This window comes from Fusarium venenatum (genome assembly GCF_020744135.1).
Source record: "Fusarium venenatum strain MPI-CAGE-CH-0201 chromosome Unknown EDB82scaffold_2, whole genome shotgun sequence".
NCBI lineage: Eukaryota > Fungi > Ascomycota > Sordariomycetes > Hypocreales > Nectriaceae > Fusarium > Fusarium venenatum.
The window spans coordinates 8,630,207-8,647,650 of NW_027072130.1; the positions used below are offsets into that span (position 1 = coordinate 8,630,207).

The following is a 17,444-nucleotide window of genomic DNA, read 5'->3' on the forward strand; positions in this document are numbered from 1 at the left end:
CGTACTCTCCTGACGATTGTAGGGCTGGTGATTAAGTCCCGAGGTGAGGAAATGATGTGCATTTGACATTTAATAGTTCCTGTTCTGTCTACTATAAATATCTCTTTATTTCCGTACATCATCCATCCAACAGGAGTGGCATGGCGCGTTGAATATCGCCCTGAATAAAAGTACTCAGCCCACTATCTTCTTGTTCCCAAGGCACCATCGCTTCAGGTCCCATCCCGACACGTATCAATTTGACCAACCCATTACTTCTCTCAACGAGATCTTCATTCGGCCATCTCAAAACACCCGGCGTATTCATTCCGACACCAAGTTCCAGAACCACTAATTTCTTCTTTTCTTTCGTGATCCGGGATTTCCAAGCTTTCCATTGTGTTTCACCGTCTTGGTACGGTGCTTGATTGAACCATGATCCTGCGCGGACGCAAATACCCATCTTTGATCCGCAGAATCTACAGATTGGGATTTTACTTGAGTCAGTCAACTTTTGACTAACTGGGTCGATAAATGGCATCGCTTCAGCGACGAGAGGAGCAGAAGCCACAACAGCGTCGGCTCTGCAGTTATTTAGACATTGTAGATATGCATATGAACCTTGAGGTGTAGAAAGCTGCTTTTCCGACCATCCGTTTGCAAGGAATAGTCCATCTGCATTGGATGTTCTGACAAACGCATTGTCCCCAAAATCCTTCAACCATGGGATTAAAGCTTGATACGTGGGCGTGTTTGACCATTTTGATATCATGTTCAAATGAGTAAAGAAATAGCCCCATCGGTATTCCTCAGATGGCCAGTCATTGTACCCAAATACACTGTAAAGAGACGTCAAGCCGAACTTGAGGAAGCCGGGGAAGTTCTTTTTAAACAGATCTCTTGAGTGGTAGTCCAATCCTTCTGCTGCTGATAACCCTGCGCCTGCAGTGACGAGGACGGCATCGGCTGAGCGGAGCCAGCCTCGGGCAACTTGAAGAGAACCTTCAGCCGAGCTTTTGATGGGAGGTGAGATTGATGTCGAAGAAGAACCAAGGAGCGCGGTGTAGATCTTGGTGTCTGATTCCGTGAATGTATTGAAGATAATATCCGTGATCGTTGTAGATGAATGACTCTCGAGCCATGATGTGACAGTTGACACCGCAATTTTGGCAGCTTCATCAGCTGGAAATGCAAAAAGACCAGTTGAAATGCAGCAAAGAGCAACTGACTTTCTACCATCTTGACCAGACGGTAAAGTCTCCACTGAGTCGAGAATACCTTCGTAGCACTTTGCAAGTTGAGCCCTCTCCATATCCGTAGGCGAAGCACCGCTCTTGAGTTGTGGGCCAACTGTATGTATCACCGAAGGGGCATGAAGTGCATGGCCCCCAGTGACAAGCACTTCACTAGGCTTTAGGTCTTTTGATCTCTCTTTCATCGTCCAGAAGCATTCTTCTCTGAGTCGTGGTCCTGCTTCGGAGTGGATGATGTTATCTATGCATCGATGTGTTGGTTGGAAACATCCAAGGCCTTGGCTGTTTGCAGCGTTTGTGATGGCAGTGATACCGGTTAGAGTCGTTATGTCGCCTCTCCAAAGATGTATGTTTGTATGTCTCGACGCGTCATGTGTGATGGCTCGTGACGGAGACAGTGAAGATAGCGGTGTGAGTAACTTATGTTCCCTCACACGCATGAGAATCAATTCGATGTTTTGGAGGATGTTCTCTGGGAGAAGTGGTACAGGTGGTCGTACACATAAACATTCTTGAAGAAGGGCCAACTTTGATGCTGTTTCGAGATGGTCCAGATGTTTTTTGTAGTGCTTTAGATTTTCATGGGCAAGAGAGCTTGAGCTGTTTTCTGTAGTATCGTCGATGAGGTAGGATAGAGCATCATCTAACATGGTGGCTGTAACTGCGCTGTTGTGTATCATGGTGAGTTGCGTGATGAGGGGTTCGTGGTAGTGGGAAAGATTGATTCACAAGGTAAAATGGAATTCGATTCAGAAAAGTGAAATGATAAGATGAATAAATCAAGATAGCTTTCTCACGTTTATATAAATGGTTGATGTCAAAAATGCGCCTTTGTGATATGAGGTTTCGAAATCGTTATCCCACTCGGATGGGGTGGGATGAACCCGAGTGGGATATATTTATGTACGAACGAATCGGACAATTGACTTGTCAAGTGGGATGCAAGGCGGACGACCTGTTATAAATTTCTTCTGTGATAAATAATGCTAGTTCCTCGGCCTAGTAATTTAAATGGCTTTAACATAAAAATCTAATTTCGTATTATTCCTTCATTGTCGCTTGGCGAGTCAAGTCAGCACTGGGGTTGTAAACATCCATGAAGTAGGCGGTAACCAGTCGGCATACTGTTCAGGCTGTTAACGTACACTTGACAGTATCGGTATAACCAATAGACGACTGGTGCTTGGGTTGCCTGTTAACTCGCTCAACAAGGATGTATGCGGCAGAATGGATATACAAAAAAATAAGAAGGAACACGAGATGGCACATGTTTCACAAAAAAGGAAGCAGAGCAAAGTAACTAATCATCATACTTGGCGCTCTTGATGTATTTGACGACGACAACCCCTTTCAATCACCAATAACCAATTCCGGTTTATACTAAACCCATTTGAAACCAGCACGAAGGCTAATCACTGTCCGTATCCGAGATGTTACCTCCCTTCAGACCACAAGATGTTGTACATTCAAAGCAACGTAATACCGGTAACAAATGTGTGTAACTATGGTAAAAGGCGGAGATAATATTGTCAGTGGCGCTTGGCCAGGAGATGCCAAACCCTGTGCGTTTGAGGCTGCTGACAGGGCGACTAGCGGCTAAGACCAGGATCGGCGGCCCCCTGCTACCTGACAAGTGGTTGAAAATTAAGATTTACCATTTACTGATAAGTGTATTTATTTATCTTGATATCCGTAAGTATCTCTTACAACTAGATGATCCTCCCCAGTTCTATTTGCTACCCTATCAACAGTTAAGTTCAGCTCGATAACTTAAGGTTAAATACCATGTATAGCTACAAAGAATGGCCAGACTCATTTGCGATGCAGAGCCTCGACTTGCGAGTGGCGCTAGGGGCGTTAGCCATGGCGTTCAGCTGAGGTTGAACGCGAACGGGTAGCGACAGACTGAACGAGGACAGTGACAATATTTTCCTTGGCATTGTAACCATAACTTGGACGTTTGTCTCGTGACTCCCCGTTGTTCAGTTACGCCATCTGTCGCTCAGGACTCTGTTTCCTTTCCTCTACATGTTTCAGCAACTCTCGGAATCTCAGAACCTATCTTTGCCCAGACTCACGTTTCCATTTTGTTCAACTGTTTCAAAATGTCGAGAACCGATGATGATGGCGGTGCTAGTGTCCAAACATATGCGCCCGCTTGTACCGACATGCTCGATGTGTTCACGTCTTGCACCAACAAATTCGATGGTTTCACGAATCTTGCTTTCAAGGAGCAGGCCTCGTGTTATTGGTAAGTCAGTTTCAGCTATAACATTGGACATTAACTCGTATCTAACTTCATGGGTAATTGCAGCTGTCGCACTTCACGCCGTAGTGCTGTTTGGACCGATGAGTTTGGCAGTTACGCTTCTTCCTGCGCCGACTGGGCCATCACTGGTGAACCAGACACTGCTTACTCTGGTACGTTGCCCATACTCAACTCTCTTGACACATCAGCTACTAACTTACACCTGCTACCTAGTTGCTAAAACCTTTGAGACTTTCTGCGAGCGCTTCACTGATGTCTGCGACGCATCCGGAACCGTCTCCGAGTTGATCACTACGACGGACGACGGCGTAAGCGCCGAAACCGACAGTAGTAGCTCCAGCGAGGGGGGAACTGTTACAATCACTCGCGTTATAGGGGAAATGGGCGTTACAAACTCACCATCGGACACTTCCAACGACAAAGGTGGCCTCAGTACTGGAGCAATTGCTGGGATCGCTGTTGGAGTCGGGCCTGTAGCGCTACTCGCCCTGTCTGGAATATTCCTCTGGTGTTGGAAGACGAAGCGGTCCACCCAAAGCCCGACCACTGAGCAGCAGATACAACCAATCCAGCAGGAGCAACCAATAGTCTATATGCCTTATGGTCAGCAGCCCCCCGTTCACGGTAGGCCATCTCATTTCAGTCCTGTCTATCCAGGTAACGAAAGTTATCAAACATCATCACTTCCTCCTCAACCACCAGGACAGACGCAATTTGCAGCAGAGATGTCAGCGGGGAAAGAACCTGTTGAAGCTGTTGAGGTAGGGGGCAGAGAAATTAAGTCATGATACTAGTTATTGTATTCCTAGGATGGATACAGTATTTATCAGCCAACTTCACGGTTTAGCATGTATTACATCACCAAGCCCAAATGTATCCTATATGCAGCAAACTCTTGTGTTTGTATTTAATCTCTGAGAGCAACTCTGCAAACGGTAATGACTGTTGGCCTAAGTTTGATATGTTGTAGTATGGTAGCTCCCACTCACCTCCCCCATTGGTATCACTTTATGGTATGTGTCCAGTATAGTGATCTAGCAACAGTCCCAGGCAGTGCAGCACCCTGATAAGTTAGCAATGGTTCTAATGTTCAAGAGCAATGTCCATCACTTACCAACCCAGCATCCAAGGGCGGCACCGCCAGCACCGGGGCACGTCTGGGTGCACTTCCAGTATCCATCCTCGTTACAAGCGCGCTTGGACAGATCGGGTTCAGCTATTAGGGTTAGTAAGCCACAGACTGCTGCCACTGGATAGTTGTGTCAACTCACGGGCCTTGGGCTGAGCCTCGGGGATGGCAGTAGCTGTGCAGGCACTGACGAGGAGGCCGACGGCGAAGACGGTGCTCTTGAACTGCATGGTTGCGATATTGAAGTTTGATAGGAGTGTTGGAGATGAAAGTGCTGGTTGTTATTTGGGTTGTCGTTAAGAAGATTGCTGGGCAACAATGGCTCTTTATAGTCAAAGCTCTACACCGTCGTGGATTCACACTCCTTTGCTTTTGTTAGGACATACATGATGCCAAGGTCAAGTGAATAACCGACATGCCTATTCTATTCAAGATTGTCAAAGGATTTAGAGTTGTAGGAGTGCGACGGTACAAACCTACTGTGACGGAATGGCAAACATTCTACAAATTCTCAACTTTTCGACAAACCCAGACTCCGTTGGCCATTCCTCCCGCTGCAGGTAACTGTTTCAAGAAGGGACTTGCTTAATATGTTAATTTTAAGCAGTGTCTTCTGCACTATCCTAGAAGCCACTACGGACTACAATGTATGAAAGGTCTTCACGCGTGTCTCAATATACCACGTGTTCTATATTACATCTACCTATTTGTATAAGAAACGGTGTATCTACTACTCGACCTCACACATGAGAAACGTACAAAGCATTCACTATAAGACGTCATGTTAGGATTCCTGTCCTTGCAAGAAGCCTCGAGGTTGAATCAGGCAATAACTATTTCCCCACGGGGACTGAGACAGGGTTATATCTTGGCAGAACATCACAAGCGATGACCCGGTACTCAACAGTATCAACTGCAGTCACTACCAAGCAGAATCATTCCGTATTATGGAAATCTCTACGCTTGTAGGCTAGCAACGCGTAGTTTGCTTCTGAGAACTTCGGAGCCGTTGCCTGAGAGTTACATGATGCATGGGCACGGTATCAATCCTTTAACAAAGATACCTAGCGGAAGTCGGGAAGGTAGACTGGTGGTGTGTCCGGCTATTACTCCCACCACCCAATGTTACAGTTTTGAAGATCCCCCAGATTCCTAAGGGTTGAGAGTCATCTTTAAACAATCAACAACGTGTATTTTGTGATAGGCTAGCAAGCTATAAATCCGTCTATTTTGCCAAAGCCGCTTGTAAAACCGTTTTTGGCATGCCATGTTCATACAGTTGGGATTGGAATCCTTCATTCAGATCATTCAGGCTATGCCACAGAAGATGACGCCCCTAAAACTGTGCTGTTTGGCAAAGTAAACCCCAAAAGAGGTGTGACGAGGTTGGAATCTATTACTCTTGTCGTCTCAAGTCCGCAGGACCTACAAACTCCGTCGTCGCCACGAATAATGCGGAGTTGCAGGGACAATAGTCTATGCTCTCAACGAGGTGGGGCAAATGCGAACCATATCCTTCCGTTGTAATGCAGAAGTCGGTCTGGCAATCAAACCTAATAGTGGTGGATGACGTATGGTTGTCACGGTAAAGAACGGTAAGATAACATTCAATACAATGTTAGCAATATGAGGAGGCTTGATATCATGAATCTTGAACCAGGCGATGCACTGTCTGTTATGATGTTTCTGAGAACCCTCTCCAATTTCCTGTTATCGCTAGTTTGTATCATAAAACATCCTATAAGAAGCCGGTAAGTAAGACCCCTGCTCAGCCCTGACCCGGAAACGTCTTCTCCACATCCGTGACTCCCGGGAACCAGGAGACCCGGTCCTTAGTCCAATGTTCCTCAACCGGGCGGAGTTTCGTTTCGTGCAGCGAAAAGTCGTCAACAGTACCGATGCGTAAGATGCTGAGGTCGGGGAAACGCTCGCTGACACGATACATGAGGGAGCCGCAGTTACTACAGAAATGATTGGTCATGGCTTTGCCCGAGACTATCGTCTCATTCTGGCTGTACGTCTTGAGCAAATCCTGACCACGGATGTGCTCAAGGAAAGAGTTCTCGACGATGAAGTTGCTGGCGAACATGGACGCTGTGATCTTGCGACAGTCGACACAGTTGCAGACGAATGTATTGACAAGTCCCTTGCCTTTATTGATCGGCTTTTGTGACAACAGATGCGTCAGTTCAGCACGCCCAAATGCGGCAGAATGTTCAACTTACAAAGGAGAGCTGCACTTTGCCACAGTAACAGCTGGCTGTGGCCCGGTCCTCTGTAGACCAGCCGTCTCTCGCTTGACCGGCGTGTGGAATGCACGGCTTCGACTTGTCAGCGGTGCTCACAGCCATTGTATCCGGGATTGCAAAATTAGAAACCATCGCTTCCGATTCCGCTTTGTCTGATTGTGATTTGTCTTTTGCCAAGTGGATGTGAAGGTAATAAATAAGGATAACTGATGCTCAACTGTGATGTTTAAAAGCAGAAACGACTAAAGACGAAGAGTTCATTAGTAATCTATAAGGAGCGAAGGCAAGAAACCAAGCGGAGTTATAATCTAAATCTTCCCAACGTTATGCATGTATCTGGTAAGCCATGGTGCCGAGCGGGCCGAGTCAATTGCCTGTTGCGGAGTTGTAAAAGTGCACGTGCTTACTATGACAGCCTCGCTGTTAGCCTACATTACTTATCCAGATAGAGCTGACTTATCTATCTAATATACAGATAGAGTTGACCACCATTTCGCTTGCCTCACTCCTTCAGTCTATCCAGCCTTGTCTGTCTTCCAGTTTAGTGGTTCGCTTCGGGCCCCGACCCAAATCAATTTCACCATCCCATGAATAGCTGCACAATCTTGCTGTGGCTGTTTTTAGTAGCCCAATCTAGCGGAGTGTAGCCAAATCTGTCCTTTGAATTCGGATCGGCGCCATTTTCCACAAGCAAACGCGCTATAGCAAGATGGCCATTCCTAGTAGCAAAGAGTAAAGGTGTCTGGCCGTCAGAATGTTTCTCATCAAAGCTTCCGAATAGATGAAGTTGAGTCATCATCTCTCGTAGCGGCAGCGCATCTTCCCCATACCTCGCCAAAATGTGTGCAAGACTAGTTCCCCGTGCAGGACAGTCAATCGAGTTTGGCGCTAAAATTTGATAGAGAAGTACCCATCGTCCCATTAGAGTCACCACTAGCCCGTCGAAGATCTCTAGGAATTCATCTCCACGGACTCCACTGTTATAATATTGCATTGCATGGGGAATCCATGAAGTCGTAGCATAATGCAAGAATGGAAACTATGATGCCAAACGGCCCGGTCCATGACTGGTTGTGAAGCCGCTGATCTCCCCCATCATCAAGTAGCATAGACAGGTCTGTGCAAGCCGCCGATTTGCGTCTTTGATCCAAACCATCTCCACCTTATTTTCGTGAGCACGGGCCAAGCCTCTATTCATCAGAAAGTCTCTGGTAGAATCATGAATAAACTTGATAATCCTTGTGTCAGGCATGACCTCAGCAAAACCATAGCTCAGGTTCGGAATTTGTGTTTCCATTTGACTGGGGTCGGTCAAACAATTCCCTGAGGTTTGATGTTCATGCAGGGTTCGACATAGAGGCTCAGAGTCGAGAAGCAGTGCCCACTGCATTTCTTCCAATTTTAGAGGCCTCATAGGAAGGATAATCCAGTCAAAGAGTTGTGAAGATTTTGAGTGGTGCAAGATTTGGTCTCGCATCATTGAGTAGTATAAGGCATCGAAAGTACTAGGGGGAAGGTTCAGCCTTCTGAATATATTCAGGAAAGAGACGAGGGAAGATGGCAGTCGCCGTGAGTTCGTCTTGCCGACGAGCGAGTTGTTTGTTGCTTGGACGAGGAGTTGGCGAGCCAGTAGGAATACGATACTCCCGGCGCTTTGTAAGGATCGTTGTAGTACTAGGATAGCATTACATACTAAATCTGCAACCGACTCTTACCGCTATAAACATTGAGTGTGACAGCAGTACACCCGGGTGGTGTGGTAGTAAATGTGATATAGACTTTCTTATTAGTATCCTAACAGAAACCAGCTGCACCATCCGGCAAAGCTTTGTCTCTAAACATAAGAGCCTAGCTATCTAAAGTGAACTCTCTGGTGACAGCACCAGGGGGAGGCACATTTAGGCCGGATAACTCTTTAAAATCTTCCCTAGTAAATCTGCACACCGCTTTCAAAAAGAGATTGAATGTGGCAGCAAAGGTGCAAACGTTTGGATTGTAATTTCCTACAAAACCACCTGTTGCTCGTTTGTATCACTTTTGGCTGGGGATTGAGACAGCAAGATTATTAACTGGCCATTTGGTTCAATTATGGCGGTAGGAGAACTATTCGGTAGTGCTGGCATAGGTGCCGCCGACAAGAAGCTAGCCAATAATAACAACGGATACTTCGACTCTCTCGATGACGCTCTTGGTGTTGTCAATATTGGCGAGGTGGCGAAGTAGGTCCAGGCTCAGACTGGCCGGGCTTTCTCGGATTTGCGAAGGGAAGACACTGTCTGAGCGATGCTCATGTACGATAGAAAGTTGTTTACAAAGGTTCTATGAAATTCTCGGGCGTGGTCTATTGAATTTAATCTTCAATGTGCATTTATCTTACGAGAAATTCTGTATGTACACCACCATTCTTGTCTTTTCTTAGTATTCTAATCTATTGTTAATTCTTCAATACTATGTATATTAAACACGCATCTGTTTTCGCTCGGCTGAAACAATCATTCCACATTCCATCGCAATAAGCTATTTCTTAATACCGTAAATTCCTACGAAATCCATCACCTAAGCGTCACGGTAGCTACAGCTAGGTTGGATATCTTTAATCTTCACTAGCATTGGTGCGGCTTCAAGGAATAAATGTCTAATAGTCTATAATGTTGTGACTATTTTGATTGGTATATATGATTAGAAATGGCAGCTATAACCTTAAACCTGCAGTAGTGGCACACCCAAGGTGATGAATTTCGTGAGAATTCAAGATAGATACTCTACGCTAAAGTCGGATATACGAGTATTAGCTGTCATCCTCGACCCAAGGCCCAGAATGACCCACATGAACCGCATCCAACATCATGTCGCCTTATGCGCTACAATCAGCTTCTGAAATACAGACTAGGTTAAACTACCTGTTTTCTAAAAGATCGGCATTGTACTTCCGTATTTGGAGCTTCTCCCCGTGGGGACGATGAAGCTCTCAAAGGTTTTCGAGACTAGAGTTTCTCCGATTGGGACGCTTGGTAAAATCTCCACTAAATTGGATTTGACATAAGGCGCCAAGAGTATCGGGGTAGATAATTCCGTCATGGTATAGAGAAAGTACTCATGTGAGCAAACATTATATATGTATATAAATATCAAGGCGATGACTGGCGTTGAGCGATGGTCACTCGCTCATACTCACTATAGAAACAATGCAACTTCGCTCCATTCTCACGACGGCTGTATTGGCCTTGGCCTCAGGCGCAGCAACCAAGCCTACACCTTCCTTCGGATCAACTAGCAACTCTACCGATGCAGCGGCTGGATATGTCTTTGCTTACTTTGTTGGAGACGACAACAACGGGGAAAGCATATTCTTAGCTGCTAGTAATGGCAACAATGCTCTTTCCTGGAAGGAGTTGAACGATGGCAAGCCAATCCTAACATCCTCGAAGGGCACAAAAGGACTTCGTGATCCCTTCTTAATGCGATCTCATGAAGGAGACAAGTTCTATCTTATTGCCACAGATCTCAAGATCAACGACATTGGCTGGGAAAAGGCCCTGCGATTCGGCAGTCTCTATCTCGAGATCTGGGAGAGCACCGATCTGGTCAATTGGTCCGAGCAACGTCATACCCTTGTCTCCCTTCCAACAGCTGGTATGACATGGGCTCCTGAGGCATATTATGACGTCTCAATTGGCAAATACGTCATGTACTGGGCTTCTCGCATGTATTCTGAGGACGACCCGAACCATGAGGTTGAGACATTCGCCAAGATCTTGTATGCTACAACAAGCGACTTCATCACTTTCAGCGAGCCTGTCATCTGGCAAGATTCCAACGACAGGATTGATACGACTGTTCTCAAGGAGGGCGACACATACCATCGCTTCACAAAGGACTTTGGCGGAGTATCAGGCAAAGAATGCATTGACATCATCCAAGAAAGCTCACCTAAGCTGCGAGATAGCCAAGACGGTTGGACTCATGTGACGAGCTGTATCGGTACCAAGGCTGGTCTTGACGTTGTGGAGGGCCCGAGCATCTTCAAGTCCAACAGTGGCGATGTTCACGGCCAGAAATTCTATCTTTTTGTCGACGAGTTCGCTGGACGTGGGTATATCCCGCTCGAGACGATTGACATCGCCAACCCGGATTGGAAGGTTTCTCAGAACTATAACTTGCCAACAAGTCCGCGCCATGGAAGCGTTGTGCCGGTGACTAAAGATGAGCTTGAGGGTGTGCTGGCTGCTTATTCCAAATGAAATGACCGGCATGATTTGGGCAGGGAATAGGTAGATTTTAGTTTAGAAAGCTTTTAATAGTACATTCATGAGTAGGTTACTATAACAACATATTATGTAACTGATAAGAAATGTCTGAGATTACGGTGTTCTCATACTTATTGAATTAATCTAATGTTCTATTATTACGTTGACTTTAGGCGAAAGTCTAACAGGAGGGACAATATTTACAGCAAGAGGGAAACTATCTATAAAGTAATTTATAGCTCACATTCCTCAAATAGCACACGTGTTACTAACCTGCCCACGAGAAATCTGTCAACGAATCTACTTCCTGGGCCGTTTATCGATTATATACTTGATGAAAACGAGTCAGAAAACAGCGTTGTGCAGAAAACATTGTGTGCTGAAAAAACAAAAGATTGTTGGGTGTGTGAGCTCGACTCGACCGTTTGTCCTTTGAAGGCAAAAATGTATACACAAATGAAAACGAAAAGAATGTTTAGAGTCTCAAGAAGAGACATGTAAAAGAAATTCATACTTTCACCTTTGCTACTTTTCAAGTCGATAAAGAAGCGTTCCGAAGCCTAACTGATCATAGCCACCACTTGTAGTTCCGTAGTCACCACCACCGCCCTCAGCTCCACCACTTTCCTTCAAAACCAGGTCGCGGTAGGCCTTGGTCCACTTGACATCTTTGCCTTTGATAGAGCCGTAGTGGGCAACAAATTGTTCTGCCATAGGTCGGATCGCACCACGGCTATGGTTGCTGATCCCTGGCTGAGTACCATGAACCGCGTTGGTATATGTTGCGAAAGGAACTTCTTCGCCGACATTATATTTGCAAATGTACTCCATGCTGGTGAAACTGTTAGCTCATTCAACGCAATGAGAACGTAAACATACCCAGTTAGAATTCTGTTGTCCAAGTATGCGAACAAGTCGTCCCCCTGATTATAGCCTTGCTGAGCAATAACACCAAGCATGGCAAAGTCAAGCGTGGCATGGCCCTGGTCTCTACCTGCTTCTTGGTTCTGTCCAAGCTTCTTACCAGTATCTTGCTCAGTATGGAGGTACCAGATGGCCTTTTCAATGGCGCCGTTACCACTTCCTTTCTTGAAATAGTCGACTGCTTCATTCCAGACTGTTTTATTATCTGCCAACGCACCGATGCTCATCATACTCGCAATATTGGCGAGGTCCCAGTTGGCCCAATAGTTATCGATGTCCGCGTCATTGTGATTTGTAAGAAAAGAATGGTTCTTGGTGTAGAATACCCGCAGCAGCATATCAATTGATGCATCGAGGCCCTTCCATTTACTGTAGCTGCGAAGGATCTCAGCGATATTAGCAAACTGGTATCCATAAAAGCCCGCGGCTAAAAATTTGTCCGAGTTGCCCCAGATATCTGTAAGAATGGCACTCCAGCCGTCGAGGACGCGAGCAGCCGCATCTGCTGATGCTTCCTCCCCAGTGACCTTCCAGTGGATGGCGAGGGCATATGCTGCGGCCATGTCACGGTACATATTGACGTAATTCTGTGGGCGCTCAGGGGTTGAGCCTCGAACAAGGATGTCGGAGGGGTTAGGCTGGTAATCTTGGTTGACATGTGCCTTGAGCTTGTCCCAACCTGTTGACCACGGCGCTTCACCCGAGTCTACCTTTTGTTTGATACGTTCAAAGTCCTTGGTGGTGTGTAAGAGTCCAGGATGAACAAATGAATTTAGTGCCCTAGTGTCAGGCCGAAAATGCGAGTGTTGACCATGGTGTGAAACTGTATTTACGCCTATGACGAGGCCAAGAACAGGCAAAAAGTACTTCATGATTCCAGCACAAAGCAAAAGACAAGATAAAGTCAAAGTGAGAATTGTCAACGAATGCTGCTGCTTTAGCCTTGATAAATATGGCGCAACCCCTATATATGTTTACTGCTACGTGGTCAGCGGGTTATTGCAATTTCAGAAACTGGTGCCCTATCTACCTACCATGTCAAAGTCACATTGCACCCCGGTCATGTTTCAGTTTCAACTCTGACGTCTCCTGTAATCTCGTAGATCCCAGTGTCTAATTCGTACCCCGAATCTTGCTGTTAATTGGGATTTTGGCCTTATTTTCTATGCCGAGAATTAGACTTATTACATGATCATTTTGTATCCACTCCTCCGGACTTTCCCCCGGAGTTCATGCCGCGCGTCGATGGTTTCCATTCCTTAAAACGTCTTCTGTCATTTCTCCTTTTGTGCTGATAGTGCGTATGTGTCCATGTAGAGGGCGGAGCGTATTAGGAATGCTTGGCACGGTTGGCTCGCATACTCGTAACATGCAACCACAACATGTCTTAGGATTTTTTCAGGCAATGTCGACCTTGGACATCTAACCATCATTAACATCAATTCAACCTGGCTTCTACAGATTGTCATAGAAGCCGAGTTTTCTATCGTCATTTACAACTTTCCCTTTGTTACGAGTGACATTGACATCAACTTCTCTCTCGACATTCAATCGGTTACATACTGCCCAGTCTTGTCAGCGTGGAGTTGGCATGCGACAATATCAGAAAACTTCAGAAAGTCACCCCTGCACTCCATTCCAACGAGTTCTCTGCTTTTTCAAGCAAGGCAGGTTTTATGTTTCCGGGTGTCGTTTTTGGCTCGCCTAGCATCATTGTGGCCCCAGCCAACGTAACCCTAGCAGTCTGCTGAATTATTACATCTCTACGCCGCAAGTGACTCGAAGCGAACATCAGCAATTCAGAAAGATCTTTAAAGCCGACGCTGTCTTGCTCTCTTCAACGAAAATGAAAGGTAGGGTTATTGCAGGGACCAACTGCTAATGGCTTTATGAAACATACACTTTCAGTGAAAGCCAGAGAGGAAACGGCAGGTATGCCTTAGTGCAATGAACTCTATAATCTCACCATTACATTTCCATCTTCAGTGAAGACATTGACCTTGTGTATGAAGACTAAAAGATAAATCCACCTTTACCACCGCCATAGATAGCTGATGTCTTGTTTGGCACGGCTGATGCAATGCGCTTGACTAGAATCAGACATTAGCTTAAAACCTCCCTATCAACAATGGCACTGTAGCTTACCTTTATCCCAGCTCATCGGCTCTTTCAAGTCTTTCTGTGCGCTCTTCCAGACTTGCGCGCACCAGCAAGTAATCAGCAGATCGTATAATTTCTCATCGACCCTGACCTTTATAGCAAGTCTAGGAGGTTCTTCTATGATATTATCCTTGTTGCGCTGAAGTTTCGTCTCGATCGCCACGACTTGTCCCTTGTCGTCCTTCCAGACGACAGTGTTTGTCTTCCCTCGGTTTAAACGATCTTTCAAAGGAGACTCTGCTTCTAGGAGTCGTTCCGGGTTGCCACCCGTCGCCTCAACTCGAATACCTGACCCGGTGGTGCGGTCTTGAATCATTATGTCTCGATAAGTGCGCTTCCGGCTTGTTTGCCCGACGACAGCGATATCATTGGACGTTTGGGAATTTCGGCATGCTTGAAGTCATAAATATGGTCGGGTGAGGATTGGAGCTTTTGTTCTGAGTCACCCTCAACAAGACGGTATCGAACTTTCTCAACGCCGTAGATATTATAATGACCGCCGTCGTAGGGTGGCTTGCTGAGTTGGTAAAGGATATGGTTGGGAGCATATAGTGAATAGATTTTGGTACTGTTCAAAACGAGGGTGGGAAGATCCTCGGGGTCTGATGTTCCATCTTGTAGTGACTGCGATTGAGCAGTGTCATATGAAGGAGCATGTGTTTGATCGTATGATCGGGGTTGAGCGACATCATATGAGGGAGGAGCCTCTGCTGATGTCGATGCTGAAGGCGTCATCTGACTAGTAACGTTGCCGAGATCTTTCCTTTCTGACATTGCGTAAATTGGTCGAAAGTATGATTCAGAAGAACCTAAACTTGGCTACGGAGGAAGCTTTGTCCTTTAAATCATGGCGCATTTCACAAGGCAGAATTTACCTACGTTGTGCTATGACGTATGATCGGCAACTATCACGAATTGCAGGGCGCAGTTGTTTCATATCATAATTGGAAGCGTTTAGCCCAGCAATAAATCAGACTCCACCGACAGTGCTGACTTATTTTCCTATGGACGTCGATCTTCATCGGCAGACCTTGGCTTCACTCTTACTATTAACAATCATCGCAGGTGTGAAACCCGAACATCTCATAAACAGACATATCTTTATTTTAAAAGTTCTTTGAAAGTAGCACTAGGAATACGCGTGATCTTGAAATTTTTTCAATTACAAGTCTTGGTAATTTATGGAGTCTGAAACCACTTTAGCATAGAGCCCAGTCGCTATATTGAGGAGCACATGGCAAGACTAAGATTTTATCACGCTGGCCCCAGTGCATTGTGGATAATCAACTAACGTGCAACAGACTTTCAATAGCACTTGGTGTTCATTGGCCGTTCGCTGGAGGCTGTGTAAACTAGGACTAATATTTGATGTCGTGTTACAAGATCGTCTGGACGTCCATAGAGAGAGGTACGTTCTCGTGCGGTTGATCTAGTACGAATGCGGTATGGGAATGCACTAGGTGTTGATATACTTGATCTATAGCTTCAAGGTTTAGCTTTTCTTTCCGGGTTGTTGAAAGATATTGCATAAAGACTAAAAATAGTCATAGTTTCCAGTAGCTCTCTTAATATCCCCGTTCCTCGTAAAGACCTCTTCGGTTGTCCTCAATTCTTGGTTATTGTTTTTTTCTTATCATAAAAATCCTAGTAGCCTTTCGCTGCGCATTCCTCGATTAGGCCAGCCAACTAATTGTCATAAATTACAGTGAATATAAAGCCAACAGTACCCACAACTACCTGCACACTCGCCAAATATGCAGCGGCCTCAATAGCCCAAGTTGCCATCATGCTAAATCATAGAGCTAATGCGGGGTATCAAGACTGGGTTACTGTACATTGGCTGATATAGTAATGTCATGATACAGAGACACTGTAATATGGCGTATGTTTCATGGGCAAGTTTCATGCAAGGGATTGAAAGTAGTGTTGAAATTGATCAAGTGGGCAGTTCTGTAGGACATATTCGCCACTAACTAAGTTCAACACCTCGTTGGTCCGTCACGCTGCCGACGGAATGCGTAAGTCATGAAAAGAGGGGACATGTGATAAGAGGGTGCAGAGGGCGCCAAGCAGGTTCAAACGCCCAGAATGATACAATGTAGTTGCTATTCAACCCGGCTCCAATTTGTCGTCTTACTATCACCCACTAAGATGTCCTCGCCTCTGGAATTTGGCCTAAAAGGCAATTGATGGTACTTTGATCACGATAGTAAGACGTGCGAGCTTAGTTGGGGGTATTAACCGGCGTTGCGAGTGACTGTGAGTCGAACACCTTCTGACACCTCTGTTCTTATAAACCCAGAGACAACCGCCCTTGTTGTTGTGCATATGCAAAACTTGTTCATGGATCCGAGATGCGGCGGCGGACTTCTGGGCGGAATAAAGACAGCGGGAAATATACACAGGGTGGTTTGAGGTAGATATAGTAAATTGATTAGGAAGCGACCCCAGTGCTGAGGTAGCATGTCTAACTCTGCTTTTTAACCGTCTGGTTGTCGCTCATGCCAGCAATTTTATAACTGAATACCAAAAAGTGCAGTCTCAGCAAGGTCAAGAAGACATAGGATCCACCACAACCCCAATCATCTGAAGTCCAGATTCCTGTAAGCCTCCCTTGGCGCGCCATAGCAAAGCCCACTCCACTCATGCCTGCCAGGTCGGATAGCAGCAATGAAAACTGCAAGATCCTCCACAACATGATATCTTTCGAATATCGGGGAATAGCAGCAGACAGAAAAGCAACGGCCAACGCAAGACCACCGCTCTGATGGAAGAGAAAAACTTGATCCGGGTCGTATTTTGAGTTGGGAGCCATTGATGTCACTGCGCCAATTGGATCAATGAAGTTCAGATATGCTCCTCCGAGAGCGATGATGGGATCAATCCATTTGAAGAAGAAGGTGTAAAATTTGAAGGTTTTGCTGTTTGTAGTCGACATATTGCTTGTAGTAATTGAGAGGAAGTTGTTGATTTGGTGGTTTGGAAAGAAGAGAGTTTATGAGTCTGTGGATAAAGTGTTTAATAAAATACTTCTCCTTATAGTTTCGGGACACTTGGATGGCTTATATAGAATAAAGACTGCGGCTAATTTCTTGGGTTGAAAGCTTCAGGAAAGTAGTAAATAGTCCGTCGGATCAACTATGGTGTTTTGGACATTCGGCCATTTCTAAAAGTCCGTTGTCCCGTAAGATTTTATTTTAGCGTCGCGAAGGATTTAGGCAGTAATTGAACCCA

At 45.6% G+C, this 17,444-nt stretch overlaps 10 protein-coding genes across 10 annotated transcripts; 3 read left to right on the forward strand and 7 right to left on the reverse strand.

Moving 5' to 3' along the window:
- Nucleotides 1-45: 45 nt before the first annotated feature.
- On the reverse strand, nucleotides 46-2,075 carry EDB82DRAFT_502191 (uncharacterized protein). The gene has a single exon (XM_025736399.2). The coding sequence runs from the start codon at nucleotides 1,910-1,912 to the stop codon at nucleotides 119-121; it is 1,794 nt and encodes a 597-aa protein (XP_025587009.2). The 5' UTR covers nucleotides 1,913-2,075; the 3' UTR covers nucleotides 46-118.
- An 829-nt stretch (nucleotides 2,076-2,904) lies between these two features.
- EDB82DRAFT_537489 (uncharacterized protein) lies at nucleotides 2,905-4,423 on the forward strand. Its single transcript, XM_025736400.2, has 3 exons — nucleotides 2,905-3,483; nucleotides 3,547-3,653; nucleotides 3,715-4,423. Exons 1-3 carry the CDS (start codon nucleotides 3,338-3,340, stop codon nucleotides 4,287-4,289), a joined length of 828 nt encoding a protein of 275 aa, XP_025587010.2. The 5' UTR covers nucleotides 2,905-3,337; the 3' UTR covers nucleotides 4,290-4,423.
- A 112-nt stretch (nucleotides 4,424-4,535) lies between these two features.
- EDB82DRAFT_525701 (uncharacterized protein) lies at nucleotides 4,536-4,860 on the reverse strand (the record flags this gene model as incomplete). Its single annotated transcript, XM_025736401.2, has 3 exons — nucleotides 4,536-4,564; nucleotides 4,616-4,717; nucleotides 4,773-4,860. The coding sequence occupies 3 exons, from the start codon at nucleotides 4,858-4,860 to the stop codon at nucleotides 4,536-4,538; spliced, it is 219 nt and encodes a 72-aa protein (XP_025587011.2).
- A 1,538-nt stretch (nucleotides 4,861-6,398) lies between these two features.
- On the reverse strand, nucleotides 6,399-6,981 carry EDB82DRAFT_525702 (Mss4-like protein; the record flags this gene model as incomplete). Its single annotated transcript, XM_025736402.2, has 2 exons — nucleotides 6,399-6,794; nucleotides 6,856-6,981. The coding sequence occupies 2 exons, from the start codon at nucleotides 6,979-6,981 to the stop codon at nucleotides 6,399-6,401; spliced, it is 522 nt and encodes a 173-aa protein (XP_025587012.2).
- A 415-nt stretch (nucleotides 6,982-7,396) lies between these two features.
- Nucleotides 7,397-7,980, reverse strand: EDB82DRAFT_198518 (ankyrin repeat-containing domain protein). The gene has a single exon (XM_065607190.1). It carries the CDS (start codon nucleotides 7,871-7,873, stop codon nucleotides 7,457-7,459), a length of 417 nt encoding a protein of 138 aa, XP_065465089.1. The 5' UTR covers nucleotides 7,874-7,980; the 3' UTR covers nucleotides 7,397-7,456.
- Nucleotides 7,981-8,967: 987 nt separating this feature from the next.
- EDB82DRAFT_525703 (uncharacterized protein) lies at nucleotides 8,968-9,204 on the forward strand (the record flags this gene model as incomplete). Its single annotated transcript, XM_025736403.2, has 2 exons — nucleotides 8,968-9,098; nucleotides 9,180-9,204. The coding sequence occupies 2 exons, from the start codon at nucleotides 8,968-8,970 to the stop codon at nucleotides 9,202-9,204; spliced, it is 156 nt and encodes a 51-aa protein (XP_025587013.2).
- Nucleotides 9,205-9,978: 774 nt separating this feature from the next.
- EDB82DRAFT_502195 (putative xylanase 18) lies at nucleotides 9,979-11,246 on the forward strand. Its single transcript, XM_025736404.2, has one exon. It carries the CDS (start codon nucleotides 10,065-10,067, stop codon nucleotides 11,118-11,120), a length of 1,056 nt encoding a protein of 351 aa, XP_025587014.1. The 5' UTR covers nucleotides 9,979-10,064; the 3' UTR covers nucleotides 11,121-11,246.
- Nucleotides 11,247-11,313: 67 nt separating this feature from the next.
- On the reverse strand, nucleotides 11,314-12,969 carry EDB82DRAFT_537492 (chondroitin AC/alginate lyase). The gene is made up of 2 exons (XM_025736405.2): nucleotides 12,006-12,969; nucleotides 11,314-11,958 (listed from the first exon to the last, which is right to left on the reverse strand). The coding sequence occupies exons 1-2, from the start codon at nucleotides 12,920-12,922 to the stop codon at nucleotides 11,652-11,654; spliced, it is 1,224 nt and encodes a 407-aa protein (XP_025587015.2). The 5' UTR covers nucleotides 12,923-12,969; the 3' UTR covers nucleotides 11,314-11,651.
- A 988-nt stretch (nucleotides 12,970-13,957) lies between these two features.
- Nucleotides 13,958-14,984, reverse strand: EDB82DRAFT_556905 (uncharacterized protein; the record flags this gene model as incomplete). Its single annotated transcript, XM_065609682.1, has 3 exons — nucleotides 13,958-14,140; nucleotides 14,196-14,603; nucleotides 14,657-14,984. The coding sequence occupies 3 exons, from the start codon at nucleotides 14,982-14,984 to the stop codon at nucleotides 14,064-14,066; spliced, it is 813 nt and encodes a 270-aa protein (XP_065465090.1). The 3' UTR covers nucleotides 13,958-14,063.
- Nucleotides 14,985-16,625: 1,641 nt separating this feature from the next.
- On the reverse strand, nucleotides 16,626-17,314 carry EDB82DRAFT_502199 (uncharacterized protein). The gene has a single exon (XM_025736407.2). It carries the CDS (start codon nucleotides 17,146-17,148, stop codon nucleotides 16,678-16,680), a length of 471 nt encoding a protein of 156 aa, XP_025587017.1. The 5' UTR covers nucleotides 17,149-17,314; the 3' UTR covers nucleotides 16,626-16,677.
- Between the last annotated feature and the right edge of the window lie 130 nt (nucleotides 17,315-17,444).

Excerpts from the sequence above, each read along its gene's own strand:
- EDB82DRAFT_198518 (XM_065607190.1), bottom strand. The coding sequence starts at position 7,873 with ATGCAATATTATAACAGTGGAGTCCGTGGAGATGAATTCCTAGAGATC.
- EDB82DRAFT_502195 (XM_025736404.2), top strand. The coding sequence starts at position 10,065 with ATGCAACTTCGCTCCATTCTCACGACGGCTGTATTGGCCTTGGCCTCA.
- EDB82DRAFT_502191 (XM_025736399.2), bottom strand. The coding sequence starts at position 1,912 with ATGATACACAACAGCGCAGTTACAGCCACCATGTTAGATGATGCTCTA.
- EDB82DRAFT_537492 (XM_025736405.2), bottom strand. The coding sequence starts at position 12,922 with ATGAAGTACTTTTTGCCTGTTCTTGGCCTCGTCATAGGCGTAAATACA. Across the intron at positions 11,959-12,005 it reads GACAACAGAATTCTAACTGG|CATGGAGTACATTTGCAAAT; the intron begins GTATGTTTACGT and ends CAGTTTCACCAG.
- EDB82DRAFT_502199 (XM_025736407.2), bottom strand. The coding sequence starts at position 17,148 with ATGTCGACTACAAACAGCAAAACCTTCAAATTTTACACCTTCTTCTTC.
- EDB82DRAFT_537489 (XM_025736400.2), top strand. The coding sequence starts at position 3,338 with ATGTCGAGAACCGATGATGATGGCGGTGCTAGTGTCCAAACATATGCG. Across the intron at positions 3,484-3,546 it reads GAGCAGGCCTCGTGTTATTG|CTGTCGCACTTCACGCCGTA; the intron begins GTAAGTCAGTTT and ends GGGTAATTGCAG. Across the intron at positions 3,654-3,714 it reads ACCAGACACTGCTTACTCTG|TTGCTAAAACCTTTGAGACT; the intron begins GTACGTTGCCCA and ends CCTGCTACCTAG.